This window comes from Sarcophilus harrisii, chromosome 4 (assembly GCF_902635505.1).
Source record: "Sarcophilus harrisii chromosome 4, mSarHar1.11, whole genome shotgun sequence".
NCBI lineage: Eukaryota > Metazoa > Chordata > Mammalia > Dasyuromorphia > Dasyuridae > Sarcophilus > Sarcophilus harrisii.
The window spans coordinates 251,085,513-251,101,492 of record NC_045429.1 but is presented as its reverse complement, the minus strand read 5'-3'; the positions used below and the strand labels follow the sequence as shown (position 1 = coordinate 251,101,492).

Sequence of the window (15,980 nt, the reverse complement as noted above, 5' to 3'; positions counted from 1 at the left end):
ACAGTTGGTTTTACATTTGTATAGAAAAATGAATGAGTAATATGAAGAACTAAAAATTCTTAAAGCCAAACATTAACCTTGTGATTTCATGGTGATCACTGGATCCAAAATGGCAACCTAGTCAGGGAATTTTTTTTTTTTTTAAGCATCTCTAACAAAATCTCAAAACAATTCATCTTTTTATATTTCATATGGACTGCTTTGTTAGGATATAATACAGTATGACATTATAGTGCTCTAAAATTTACATTACATAACAAATTAGATTGAGAAAATATAAAACAAATCATTTATAGATGTAACACACACACACACATACTCACTCTCTCTCTCTCTCTCTCTTTCTCTCTCTCTCTCTCTCTCTCTGTTTTGTTCTAAACAAATTTAAAATAGTTTCTAGATCATAAAAGTAGATTCCATCAAGTTCTATGGACCAAAGTTTTGTTTCCCTAAAAACTTAACATCAAATCAGTAGTAACCAACTCCTTTAAATTGTTAGACATACACATTTGGACTCTATTCTTATCCATTCTCCTGGTGTCTATCCTTGTTTAAGGGAGAGAGAAGAAAAGAAATGATCCAGCACTGAATCTTTCATCTTTAATTATTAGCCCTTGACAGAATGTTATGTATGTGTAGTATTTTCTTTATTTGTGGAAATCTTACTACAGAAAGGTGTGGATGCTAACTTTTATAAAAGAAGTAACAATCCTTACAATAATAGATTTAGTCTTATGTATCTTTTATCTTTGTCATGTCTAGGCTAGCTTTCTGGAGGTCCTCTGGAAGGGCCTTGGTCTCAGCAGGATAGATACCAGGAGAATGGATAAGAATAGAGTCCAAAGTCTTTATTGTCTCTTACCCAGTGTCTGTCATAGTCTGACCCAGCATCAGTCTGACCTAGTCTTCTCCAGCAGTCTGACCATTTCAACCAGTTTCCCTCTCTGTCTGAGTCTGACTTTGTCCCCAGTTTAAGTACCCTCTTACAATTACATGATTATAGTATACTGAGTATGTGTGAACTAGAGAATCATTACATCACCATGCTAAGTACTAAGTATATATGTGAGATGGAGAACAATCATCTCATCAATTCCACTGAGTGTTAACACCTTGTTTCAAGTATACTTTTCCAGAGTTCTAGCCCTCTACATATCTTTGCTTGATTTTTTTTTTTTTTTTTTTTTTTTGTTAGAGAAATGGTCTGAGTCAGTACTGCCAAATTTAAATAGAAACATACCACTGTTGAGATTTGGAAAATTATGCTAAGCCTTTAGACTAGGTCCAGATTACATTTATTATTTAATTAATTTCATATTCTTAAAAATGAGACCACTTCCCAAGGCATTTTGGCTTTTGTGAGTATTTACTTCAGAGAAAGAGCAGGAATCTTCACTGCATATTTGAAATGTCTGTCCTGAAGCTGTTTTATGAATTTGTTAATTGAGCCAGATTAGATATATAATCTATTTAGTGTGAGTAACATTTGGATTTGATTGTAGTTTTCCCAAACCAACCTTTTGGTTAAGTACCCAAATAGTTATCATTACTTTGGGGAAAAAAATCCAAAATTTTGTCCATGTGGTTACTCTTATTGGAAGAGATCACATCCATGCATTGCTATATAGTTCCAAAGAATTTCACCACTCCATATTATAGCTAGGCTTCTGTTAATGATTCTCTGACCATTCCACAAAACTAGGCAGAGAGTCACAGAGATACTGTCTTTAAGCCTGTATGTAAAATCTTATTCTTGAAGCATCCTACTTACATGACTGAGAAGGTTGCATTAATTATATCATGATGAGGAATCTGAATAGGGCCTTAGTTTATGCAATTTACAAATTCTAATAATTTGACTAGAAGTCTTTTAGTGCATTTACAATGTTGAATGGTTGGTTTTCCTTAGGATTAATATACATATTTTGAGTATGTATAGAATCTAAAGCATTATAGTGCTTATAAGAATGAAGACTCACCTTTTTTTTAAAATGATGCCTTAAGATGCAGGAAATGAATTCTTTGAATTTTCATAGCATGATCCTGCCAGACAGATTTTGAGAAAGTAATAAAAAGAATGATTTTTCATTTTTCTATTTGCTATTTCTTTTAAATTGTCCGGACAATACTATTTGTACATTTATGTATGTTTTTTATTCTTGATTTCATCTTCCATGATCTCCTCATTCCCTCCTGTTTTCCTTAAATAGACAGTAAAAGGAATCACCTGGCTTACTCATTACAATGCTGATTTTGAAATCTTAGAGTAAAGAAAGTTAAAGAAAAATGAGATTTTTTAAAAAATGGAGAAAATTGCCAAGTGCTTATCACAAGTTCCTAAATCTAGAAATGGAAGGGACCTTAGAGGCCATCTAATTCATTCATTTTAAAGATAAAAAAATTAAAGTCTTCTTCTCCAAGGTAACATTGGTATAAAGCATCAGAGGCAAAATTTGAAACCAGTTCCTCTCACTCTGGAGCCATTAATTTTTCCCTTGTTGCAGTTTTGCTTAAAATCTAATCATATAATTTTTTTTTCCTTGTAGAACTGCAATAGGATTGTTTTAAATTCAGTTCATGCTATTAATTTAATTTATTAGTTTATAAATTGCCCAAGTATCTAAGTGAACTATTACTATTACCATAACACAGGCAACACAAAATTTACCCAGAAGAGGAAACCCTAAAAGGAGCTTTTATTGTTACTATCCAGTAATTGTTGTGGGGTAAAAAAAGTCAGATAAAGAAACAATAGAAAATAACATGTTTTGAAAAATGACACGTGAATCCTGGCTTACCCAAATTAATACATGTGACAAAACATTTAATAGAAGTCAATCATAGTAAATATCTATTGTTCTTATTTCAAGATGATGTTCTTGTATGTACTTTTCTAAGCTCTATGAATAAGCTGGGGGGAAAAAAACAAAACCACCTTGTCATAAGGTTGGCAGTCCCTGTAACAATGATAATTATGTGGGTGGATGGTCTTTTATCGCATGTTTGCAGTCACCATTTTCCATGGTAGTTGATGTTTGCAGTTTGCCTCCTTTGTTCATGAGAAGTCAAAAGACCTGTTTGTTCAAAGTGAGCCAACTCATCTTAAATTAGAGCATCCCCCACCAGTCCATCTGCTCCTGTTGTCTCTCAGTGATCTTTGTGTTAGGTTGGATCTTTTCCTAAGAGTGAGGAGGGATTTAAACGGCCTACTTTGTAAAGTTTGCTTTTAGTCTTTTAGGCTAGTACAACATAATTCAGTAAATTGCTTCCACTGTGATGAATAGAGGACTGCTGATTTCCCACTTCAGAAATTGATAAATTCTTTTTAGGAATTCCAGGAAATTTTACTTCATTATCATGTCAGTGAATATAGCATTTATGTCTGTGAATAAAGCAAAATTTGCTGAAAGACTAGCCTGTTGCATATAATTTCTGAAATTTCCATTAGTCCCTCCTTCAGGGTAAGGCTTTGAAAATCCAAGTTAAAATGCAAATTTGGTGCCTATTGGCAAACTAGTGGCATGGTGTTGGGATACACACTGACTCAATTCAGTATAATTGGGCAAACATGTAGTAAGTTCTTACTATGTGCATTGATTATATAATGCTAGGTGCTGGAAGTACAAAGATGAACCAGGAAAACGATTCTTATCTTTAGAGAATTTACATTTTAATAAAGTGAAAAAGACAAATAGCTAATATTCAAGTTTTTAATATGAGTAAAGGATAATAGAGGTATAGATGAAATAATATGAGAAGTTAAAAAGAGATCATTTCTAGTTTGGTGGGGGCAGTTACTTTGTGCAGTGAGTAGAGTGCTAGGCTTGGAGTCAAAAAGACCTGTGTTCAAATCTGGCCTCAGACACTTACTCACTGTGTCACCCAGAGCAAATTATTGTTTGCCTCAGTTTCCTCATCTGTAAAATGAGCTGGACAAGAAATTAACAAATAATTCCAATATCTTTTTCAAGAAAACCCCAAATGAGGTCACAAAGAGTCAGATACAACTGCAGTGACTGACCAGTAATGTGAAGTCCAGACTAGCTCCCTGGAGGCCTCAGAATCAGCCAGAGTCAGGATAAGCAAAAGTCCTTGGTTTTTAGGGGGAGAAGTGAAGGGGATGGACAGAATTGCCACCAGCTCTTCACCAACACCTTCTCTTTGTCCTCCTCAAAGTGACTCTGGCTTGTCTCCCTCTATCCCCCTAATCCCTTCTACAATTATCTGTATATACCAAAAGATTGTGCCAGCACGGAATATTGAGAAGGACCATTTTCTAAGCATATGCTAACAGAGTATTGTCCAATAGGTAATTAGCCTTAAGTGCTTGGTTGTCTGATTCCAGTGCCACCTATTTAGAGTTTCAGCCCTTTACACAGTAACAACAGCAAATGTAGTTTGAGAGATTAGGAAAAGCTTTATAAAATAGGTGATACTTGAACTAAGGCATTGGAGGAAAGGGAGGATTTCAAAAGGCAATGAACATTATGGGATGGATACTATAATAGAAATGAGACATAGTTAAGTTGAAGGGTCAAAAGGCATTCTTCACACAAGGTAAAATAAGTAGCATAGAATGACCAGAATGCTAATGTATTTGTACCATTGGAATTAAAAAAGCACTTTACATTATGATCTCATACCAACCTTAGGAAAGCACTAAAAGGATGATTAGCTCCATTTCACAGATTAAGAAAGCAAGATTTAGTGACCTGCTGAAGGTTTTTGAACAGGAAGAGTGACTTAGTCAAATTTGTTTATTAGAATATCAGGATAGATTGGCTGAGTTGGGAGAAGACTTAAGAAATACCACCTAAAAATGAATTAATCCAGTCACTAGATAATGAAGTCCTGAACTATAATATTGGCAATTGGATTGGAAATAAGGAGACAGAGCTGAAAAATACAATTTTTAAGAACTTCATTAGCAGTGGGGAGGACAGGAGAGTGCAGAACATTGAGGGAGGCATCAAATAAAATCCTGAGATTATGTTGGGAGGAGGAGCAACTTTTGGAGAAAGTTGGTGAGTTCAATTTTGGACCTTCTGAAGGTGAGGCGCCAGTCTAGGTGAATACATCTAACAAACAGTTAAGAATTTGGCTGTGGAGATCAGAAGAACAAAGCTGCATGTGCAGGTTTGAGAGTCATCTAAATAGATAATTAATTGAAGCTGGAAGACTAGATGAGATTGCCAACAAGACAGACAAGAAGAAAAAAGCATTTTTTTCCCCTTTCATATGTTAATTCTCATTATTGGGTTGTTCAATTGTTTTCAGTCCTGTTTGACTCTTCATGACCCTATTTGGGGTTTTCTTGGCAAAAATACTGTAGTGGTTTGCCATTTTTTTTCTCCACCTCATTTAAAAAATAAGGAAACTGAGGCAGATTAGAGAAAGTGACTATCCTGGGTTACACAGCTGGTAACTGTCTAAGGTCATGTTTGATCTCAGGAAAATGAATCTTCCTGACTCCAGACCCACTACTGCACTATCTAGCTGCCTTTTTTGTAAATCGACTTATTGGGTAAGTTTTCATGGAGGAAGAAAACACAAGATAATCAAAGTCTTGGTTCTGCCACTGGTAAGACCTGAAATTATTAGATCATTATCTGTAGATTTTAAAATTGGAAATGTGTTTAGATGTCTTTAAGCCTCAAGTTCATTTTATAGAAATTGAAAGTCTAAAATAGAGAATAGTAGATAGAGTGCAAGTTTGGAATGAGGAAGACCTGACATCAGACCTGGATTCAGACCCTTTGAAGATGTCAGAGCAAAAAGTAGTAGAGTTAGGGAAGAATGTTTGGCCTCAAATATGACCCAGAAATTGTCATATTACATATCCATGACTCTTTACTATATGACATCATAATCAAAAAATATTATTTTAAAATATGATTCTTTGTTTCATGGAGAAGTTTATTAATCTAATAGTAAGTATGATATCATTTTTATGATATTCCTTTTAAATATAGCCTATAATGTTATTTAGCAAACAAACTTTATTAGTTACAATTATTAAGAACACATCCCACAAATGCTATGATCAAGTTTTTCCACTTTATTGAGATTTTTAATTTGTATATAATAATAAGAAAGGAAACAAATGTTTATGAAGTATCTACTGTGTATCAGATGTCATACCAAGTACTTTATTATTTCAATTGGTCCTCACAACAGCTGTTCAAAGAATTTGCTATTAGCACCTCCAATTATATATAGTCAAAAAAACTTAGGAATAATGAGGTTTTTTGACATTCCACAATCACACAGCTTGTAAGTGTCTGAAGCCAGTTTTGAACCCAAGTTTTCCTCATTCCTGGCCTAGTACTCTATTAACTGTGTCCTCTGTTTCCTTGGGATTTCAGGCCAAGTGACTGATACAGGGAAACGTCAAAATAATATTTGCCAGAAACTCATCTTAATTATAGTTGTGGATTATCCAGAATAGATTATTCAATTGTTTTGCATATGCAGAGCTTGCTTTCAATTTATCCTTAGCATCTAAAGAAATCTTGGTCCTAAGAAAGAAGTCCTGTATCTGCTTTGTATGTATATTTATCTATATGTGTTATTGTCTCTCATTTTGTAAGGCAGAGAATGTTCAACTTTTGTGCTTGTATCTATCTCCATTGCTTAGCATAATACTAGTTTTTTGTATCTCCATTGCTTAGCATAATACTAGTTTTTTGGACTGGAGAGATAGTTAGCCTTTCTGTTCTAATTAATTTATTATTTTAATGACCTTTCATGTTCTGCTTACCTCTGCTTTGCATATCACATATCATTCAAGTATTTCTTGAAAGTGGAAAGGCATGTCATGTCTCAGGGAAATTTTAAGATAAAGAAATTTTGCTTGGGATGGTGCTTAGAAATCCAGAGAGAGTTGTTAATTCTTGGTCCTAGAAGTGTTCAGGATACAATAGAATAAGTAAAAGGAGCAGATTTCTGTGTGGGATCTTTATAATTAGCATTAGTTGCAGGTAATTCATAGAATATCATATTCAAATATAAATTAAAGAACATATTCAAAAAAATAAATTGTAATATGTTCCAGCATTCCATAATACCAATTTCTTGACATTTTCCCATTAATGTAAATGGCATTGTGGTGATGAGAGTTGTGACTCAATGATTTTATTTCACTTTAAAACTTTCAATTGCTTTTATATACATGATTTCATTTGGTCTTCATGACAACTCTATTTTGTGAAACAAACTAGGCAAGAATTATTATAATTTTTCAAATTAAAAAAATTGAGTAATAAAAAATCATCTAAGATCAAATAAATGATTAAGAAGACTTCAGATCTAGAATCCATTTCCAGTACTCTTTCTTGTATATATCTTTGCATATAATTAAAAGGTGACAATATTCCTATTAATTATACAGTCCTAATTACATATATATATATATATATACTTTTGTAGAAGCAACTTTGCAAATAATTTTACTAGTACTGCCACTGTTTCCTCAAAGTGAAGCATAGTACTTTGGACACAGTGGGTGCTTAGTCAAGCCAATGATCTTTTATTAGGACTTATTATATACCAGTTATTCTGCTAAATACTGGGAATGCATCTGTAAGTCAAAAGAAAGACAGTCCCTACCCTCTAGAGACTTTATATTCTAATAGGAGAAGACAATAATGACTGGGATTTGTTAGAATCCTTACAAAGTGCTAATTTAGCATGGTACTTAGCAAATCCTCTAGCTCACTAATGTATTTAAGTACTCATTGGAGTTCACATGTTTGGGAGATTTCAGGGTTTAGTTTGAGATATCCAAATTCACACCTCCCTTAATCCCTCTCTCAGAGGAGGAGTCTACCTTTTACACCCAGCATAAATAGAGCTTCAGTGAGCCAGTCAGGGCATTTCAGTAGAAGCCCACTCTCTAAGGTGCAGCCAGATTCATTCACTTCATCTCACACCACCATGGTGGGCGGGCTCCGGCACTTCCCCCACTGAAGAAGGCTAGTCTGAAAGGCTCTCCAGAAAGCCGCCCAGCCCCAGGCAAGGAGACAAGAGATTCATTAGATTTTCCACCTTTGTGCTGGCTGGAGGCTGAAGGCCTCCAGAAAACTAGCCCAGTACCAAGTGAAGGAGATAAGATTTTGGAAAAGACAATAAAAGACTGTACTTTAATCCCTGGCTGCATTTGGAGTAATTATTACTTTTAACTGAAACTAAGGCTGCCTCCAGAAAACCTCCCCGAGAAATCTGCTCTCACAGAGAACGATCATATATTATAGAGAAAAAGAGAATGCCACAGGGATTGTTGTACTAAAAAATAAGGTGCTAAATCTAGAGAAGACATGATTGGTGTTAGCATCTTCTTTAAAATGGTGGTTCTGGAAGGAACCAGTCAGTCAGAGAGGGGAGACACCAGAAAGGTAAAGGGTACCCCAATGTGTGAAGACCAGAGAGAGTGAGCTTCCAGGTTGAAGAAGTTTTTGGAGCATTCTAAAGAAAGACCCTAAAAGTCAGGAGTACAGCCAGAAGAGGAACAAAAACATGAACACTTTAATGTAATTTGGTTTAATGTTTTGTTTAGTTCAGTTAATTTGGAAAAGTTGTTATATTGGAATGAATTTTTAGATAAAAAAGTTCATAAGAGATAGAATAATTTCTGTACCAGTATATTTAGTATTTCAAAGGAGTTAATTTCTAATGGAGATGGATATTGGGAGAACTAGTTTTTGATGTAATACATACTTAAGATATGACCATAAATAAATCACTTACACTTTTCAGAACTTCAGGAAACTTATTAAGACTCTTAATTATAGTCAAGCTTGGTTAATAGAGGGCATTTTTACCCAGTATGGGAGAGTCCTCCCATATTTATGAAATCATGGATTAGACAAAAAAATATGATGACACCAGTTTCTTCTGTATTTAAGATATACATTGGTTTACTTTTGATACCCTCAGAAGCTTAGAATATTCTTGTTAGTAAGGTGTAACTTTATAAACTTAATTTGATGAATGAGGAATCTAGGAAATGAGAGGATCAGTGCCTTAGGCAGTATCACACAACACTTGTAGTCTTGACCCATTGTAGGTCTTTCTCATGTCTTAGGTTAATAGTTCTAACAGAATTGGAACTGTATTTTTGGCTTCTTTGTTCTTATCCACCATTTATCAGTTTTTAGTATCAGAATTGAAGTCAGAAGACTTCAAGACTTGGTTTCAAATCCTAGTCCTTTTAATTACTTCCTGAATTGCCTTGGCAAGTCATGTAATAACTTTCCTGGACCTTAGTTTCTCATCTCTATAATGAATTAATTGGATTGGATAACTCAAGAGATTATAGGCCCTCATGTAATGAAACACAAATTCTTACAGGTCTCACCAAAGGCTTCCATTTATTTATTTATCAATTGATCAGTTAATCAATTTATTATTATTAATTTGTGTGTGTGTGTGTGTGGAGGCAATTAGGTTTAAGTGACTTGCCCAGGGTCACACAGCTAAAAAGTGTTAAGTATTTGAGGCTATATTTGAACTCAGGTCCTCCTGACTTCTGGGGGAGTGCTCTATCCACTGCGCCACCTAGCTACCTCCAAAGACTTTTTTTTAAAGAAGATTTTTTTAAATCTTTAAAAATAAGTATTATTCTGGGCTGACACTTTTTTTCTTGTCAATGAGATCCTGTATTTGCTATCTAAGTCAATTTCTAGGTATTTTTTATTTCATTGTGGTGATGACTCTTTACAGCAGCTAAATTCCTATAAGAGATGGTGACAGTTAAAATCAAAATCTTAATTTTTGCCTATTTTCTATTTTGCACATTTACCAGCATATCTGAATAGGACAAGTAATCTAATGACTTGTGGTATCTTCTTCCAATCTTTATTTTTTTAATTTAGTGTTGATTTTGATATTTTCTTCCAATCAATAGCCTGAATGTACATAGATAACTAATTTGGAAATAGCTTTCACATCAATAATTAGTTATTTTCTGTCATGAAATATAGTCAGTTTCAATTTTGTGATGTTATTTGGTGCCTATCATATCCATGATCTTTCAACTCTCTCTTTGAAGAAAATGTTTATTATAAGCAAGTATAAGACTTTTAAGTAGTTTACAAGCTATTAAGCTCTTCAATTTTTTTTTAGCCCTATAAAGCATGTTTTCTAATATTTTCCGTCATCTTCCTATGCTTTTGTTCCCCCCAGGAATCCAGGCCCTTGACTTATTTTATTTATTTATTTATTTTTGAATGATTATAACTTTTTATTGACAGAACCCATGCCTGGGTAATTTTTTACAACATTATCCCTTGCACTCACTTCTGTTCCGACTTTTCCCCTCCCTCCCTCCATCCCCTCCCCCAGATGGCAAGCAGTCCTATACATGTTAAAAAATAAACAGTACTTGCACTCAAGGGGCTTACAATTTAATAACAAATATATACAATGCAAACTATCTGCAAGATAAATAGAGAATAATTGACAAAGTGAAGGCACTAAAATTAAGGTATTTGGGAAGACTTCCAGTGAGTTTTTCATTGGGATTTAAAAAATTCCAGAGAAGTGAGAAGTTGTAATAGAGAAAGGAGAGCATTGCAGAGATGGGGGCCAACCAGATTAAAATTCCCAGATTTGATGTTAAAGTGTTTTGTTCATGGAACAATCGGGAGACAGTGTCACTGGATCCAAGAATACACATTGGGGAATACAATAAAAGAAGACTAGAAAAGCAAGAGTGGGTTAGGTTATGAAGGGCTTTGATAGCCAAACAGAGGATTTTGTATTTTGTCCTGGAAGCGATATGGAACCAGTGGATTTTATTAAGCAGTGGATGACATAATGAAACCTGCACTTTAGGAAAGCCATGTCAGTAGCTGGGTGAAGGAGGATTAGAGCAGGGAGAGACTTGAAGCACATAGTTGCACCAGCAGACTTGAGATGATCCAAATTTGACATGATGAAGACCTGTACTAGGGTGGCTTATGCAAGCAGTGTAGCAGTGGTAAAATTGGCAGACCTTGTCAAAATGTTGGATAGGGGGTGAGTGAAGAGGTAATTATGAGAATCCAGGATGTCCCCTTAGATGTGAGCCAGAGGGACCAGGAGATAGTTTTGTTCTCTATGGTAATAGTGATGGTAAGAAAGAAAGGGAGGGTTTAGGAGGAAAGACAAATGAGCTCAGTTTTAGATATGTTGAATTTAAGATGTCTAGTGGACATATAGTTTGAGATGTGAGAAAGGCAGGATGAGAGGTTTGGGGCAGGATAGGAAGATTTAAGAATTATCAACATAGAGATGGTAATTAAATTCATGGGAAATCCCCAAGGAAAACAATGTAAAGGGAGAAAAGTCCAAGCCACAGTCTACCATAACTACACTGATACAATCGACTATGTCATTTGTTGACGTCAATGAGTAGCCAGGTACCATGCTGGTTGTTGTTAACTGTCATTATCATTTCTAACAGTAATAACCTGCATTTACATAATGCTTTCGAGTTTGCAAAGTTATTTACATACATCATTTCATTTGCTACTCCTAACAACTGTCTGATTTAGATACTATTATTATTATTTACATTTTACAGATAGAGAAACTGAGACTTAGAGAAGTTAGGTGGCTTTTCTAGGTTGCTCAGCTAAAAATTAGTTTCCTGGTTACAGATCTAGTACTTTATCCTTTACATAATATTTCCTCCTTAAAATGATCAATAATACCCAAATGACTTTTAAAATGTAGAGAGACACCACAATCAAGAACATTAGGGCAATCAACATTGCCCTAAACAGAGTTTAAGCTTTACACTAGGTTTCCTATGAGCCTCATCTTTATTTAGAACAATACAAATCCATATCATCTATGTTCTATTCTATTTTTATTTATTTTGTTAAATATTTCCTAATTACATTTTAAGGCAGCACTGAGGAGGATCCAGACTGTTTTGGGTTTGATACCTCGGACATGGAAGATAGCTAGCTAGCTTCAGAATCTCAGTGAGACTGGATTCAAGTCTCACTCAATATATATGACCCTGGGAAAATTAAGTAGCACCTCACTGCTTTTGGCAGCTCTAATGCTCCAAGTGGCTGAGCAAGTGTTCATCTGCAGGACTAAAGGAAATCTTTACCAGGTATTTTCTACACTGATGAAATCATGGGTTTGTTGGAGGAAAATGGCTATGTACTTATCCTTCAGTATTGTTTATTTGCTCTGGATAATTCTCATTTTGCTCATTAACTCATCATTCTAACCGACATTTGCTTCCCTCTTGCTACAGTGACCTATGCAACATTAAGGCTGATATCCCTAGCACAATATATATTTACATTCCACTGTCTTCTTTTGATTTTCTCCACTCAGTTCGACAAAGGCTATGCTTACAACATCCGCCATAGCTATGGTAAGGAAGGCAAAAGGACAGACTATACACCATTCAGCTGCATGAAGATTATACTAACCAATCCACCGAGCCAAGGGGATTATCACGGTGAGTGCTTATACCTGATGTTTTTGTAAGGGACAGGAACTCAAGGGCTCCCCAGGAAACTGGAGACATTTAATGGTTTCCTGCATTACTGGTAAGAACTCGTTTGTAGCTTATGTTGCTCATCATTGTCAAGTGAGGGCTCTGTTACTCTTCTGTTGATTTGCCCTATTAACAAACTAGGTCAGGCATGAGAAAGGCATCCAGCTGTATTTCTGTCTGTGCAGGACTAGGCTTTTTGGTGCGTTCTCTCTCTTCCCATTCACTGTTTTGTCTCTTTCTCTTGGTCTGCTAGGATGTCTCAAAAGACAGAGATTTTCAAAGCTTTGCCTTGAAATACCAGGGAAAAGCATTGCTGTTTAATTTTCAAAAGACATCTCAGGAATAATGTGCACCTTATTCTCATGACTATGATATAATTAATAAGCCATGATTAACTTACATATTTAAATGGCTATTTCTAAATGTTACTCTAAATCACCCCTCAAATTTATTTTTTAAAAGAGAAACTCTCATATACAGATTTTGTGATCTGTGATGTTAACTTATGATGTTTTTTCCTAACCTAAGTTTCAAGTATATTGCATAAAGATGAGTAAAATTACTCTCTACTCTTGGTTAATGAAATATTATTTTCTCCTGAAAAGCAAATGTTTATGCCTTTATGGTCCCTGTGGTTTTATTGTGACCATTTTTGATCAAAATCTTTAAGATATGTTACAAATTTACTCAACATTTGATTAATCAGAGTATAATGTAAACTTTTCTTATAGTCCGTATAGTCTCATATATCTAAACTATAGTCTTATCTAAATTTTCTTGATAGTAATCCTTATGAATATTAATTACATATTCTACAAGTGATGCCCCACAGATGTGATTGTTGACAACTTTTTGCTGCTGTCAAATGTTTCTGCTTTTTGTGGCCTTTTAATTTCTTGTTCCTGTTCTGCTATGGGATAGTGAACCAAATAATGAAGCCAAAATCGGAATAAAGGGTCCCTAAATGAGGCCCTGATGGCTTTTTGGAGTAAAACCCATGTGATCAGTGTAGGCCTTAGGCACATAAATTTTGATTGCCCAAAGGATTTTTTGTTTTACTATCAGTCCTCCTTTGATATTTGTCATTTCTTGATAAATGAAGTCAAAACAGGTATCATATTTCTACTTTTCTGACCTCTAATGTTTTCATCACATCATAAAATAACTGTTAGAAATGGAAGTTACCACACAAGTCATTTACTCTCATCCCTTCTTCTTCCTAGTTTGAATGGAATCTAAAGGCTATTTAGCTGAACTTCCTACTCAAAGCAGGATTCCTCTCTATTTATGGACAATTGTAATTGTTACAAAGTTCTTACCTAATCCAGGCAGAAATCCTTCTCCCTTTAAATTTCCATATATTGCTCTTTTGAACTACATAGGACAAACCTAATTCTCTCACATGAAAACCCTAAGTTCTCCCTAAGTCTTTTTTCTTTTTTCAACTACACATTGACAATTTCTGTAGCTGCTTTTTATTTTATTTTATTATTATCATTTTTTAAATTAAAGCTTTTTATTTATAAAACATTATGCATGGGTAATTTTTCAACATTGACCCTTGCAAAACCTTTTGTTCCAAATTTTCCCCTTCTTCCCCCTACCCTCTGTCCTAGCTGACAGGTAGTCCAATACGTGTTAAATATGTTAAAATACATGTTAAATCCAATATATGTATACGTATTTATGTAGTGATCTTGTGTAGCTGCTTTTTATATGACATAATTTTTAGATCCTTCACCATTCTGGTCTGAACGCTATTCATTTAGATAAAGTCTCTTTTGAAATGTAATACCATGAATTGAACCCAACACATTAGTTGTGGTCTGACTAGTACAGAATATAATGGTCCTATTATCTCTACTAACTTTGACAATATATTTCTATTAATATAGTTAATTGCATTAACTTTATCAGCAATATTGCCACAGTTAACTCTTATTGAACTCATGGTCAAATAAAACCCTCTGTATCTTTTTTCCCATATAAAGTTCTTTGTTTCTCATCCTGTAATTGTGTAGTTGCATTAAACACATACTGCACTACTTTTTATCCCTGTTAAATTTCATCTTGCTTGTTTTGTTTCATAAATCCAGCTTAAAAAGATGTTTTTGAATATAAATTCTTTCATCCAGAATGTAAACTACCTCTTTTATCTTTGTATCACGTGCAAATTTTGACAGGAATGCATTCTATGCCTTTAAGTCGTTTATAAGAAAAAAGATGAATGGAACAGTACCCAGGGCTTTGTATTTATGCCACATGACAGATTCTTTCTTTGCTGTTGTAATTTTCAACAATTTTGGATATAGTTATATCAACTGGCATTTAATTTATCCAACTGTGCTTTCACTCAGTCCACATCTCATCATTTTGCAAGCAGAATAGAATGAGAAACTTTTGAAAATACTTTGGTAAAGTGCTTATCATAGTACCTAGCACATTAAGTAGGTGTTTAATAAATGTTTATTGATTGATTGAAAAGATGGTATAATTAAAGAATTTCTCAGTATATCAGTCTAATACCTCTTAATGAAAAACAAATGAGGTTGGTCTGGCACTGCTTATTTGTAATCTCATGATGCCCTTTAGTAATAATGAAAAGAAAACATGTGGTAAGACAGTAGAATATTTATAGAAAAAAGATGGAATTTTGTAGCAAATTAGCATGAGATCATTGAAAAAGTATTTCATAATTTCCCAAATTCAATCTGGCACACTCTCTTTCTCCTCTTCAGTTCAAAGGAAGATATCCTGCAGAGAGTTCAGATGGAAAATTCATTCCATATAGATGGTGAGATCTTTAGATGCTCCCATTTTTTAAAACATGTACTGCCTAATATTATTTATCTTTATATGTACATATCCCACCTTTCTCCTAGGCTTTAAGCTACCCCCTCAGGGATAAATGTCATGATTCATTATATATCACTTCAATTAGTGCCCATCCGCCTCAACAAATTATGGTTGATAATCAATTTTCTCATCTTAAAAGGAGAGGGTTAAACAAGATGGTCTCCAAAGTCTCTTATAGCTCTCAATCTATGGTCATTGTTTTCTTTTTTAAGAATTCACAGGAAATCACCCCATTTACTTAATAATCCATTATAGCATGTTGACTAATTGAGCTATAGTTTCTAAAATCTCCTCCACTTCTGTGCCTCTTTTGGAAAACCAGAATAGTACCTTTTTTTCCTAGCACTTCCTAGGTTTCCATAGAATCTAAAATCTAAAATTAAATGAGATAATATTTGTAAAGTGCTTAACAGAATGTCTGGCAAAGCAGTAAGCATTATAGAAATTGTTATTTCTTCCCATCTGGCCTTTGTAAAGGATTCCTGTGATTGAAATTTAGAAAGAGATAGAAATTGGTATTATGATCATATCTGTAAAATTTCTCAGTGCCCTTGGATGTAACTTATCTGTGCTTCAATATTTGAAGTCATTGAAAATGATTATAACACTTCTACTCTCTCAA

The 15,980-nt window shown here is 34.3% G+C and overlaps 1 protein-coding gene across 4 annotated transcripts in view; it reads left to right on the top strand.

Moving 5' to 3' along the window:
* Positions 1-15,980, top strand: part of PRIM2 (DNA primase subunit 2) — a 342,100-nt gene that overhangs the window by 288,383 nt on the left and 37,737 nt on the right. For all 4 annotated transcript variants that reach the window (XM_031964687.1, XM_031964688.1, XM_031964689.1 and 1 more), the window contains exon 11: positions 12,337-12,463. In XM_031964687.1, coding sequence (XP_031820547.1) covers positions 12,337-12,463 — 127 coding nt within the window. The remainder of the gene's footprint in view (positions 1-12,336; positions 12,464-15,980) is intronic.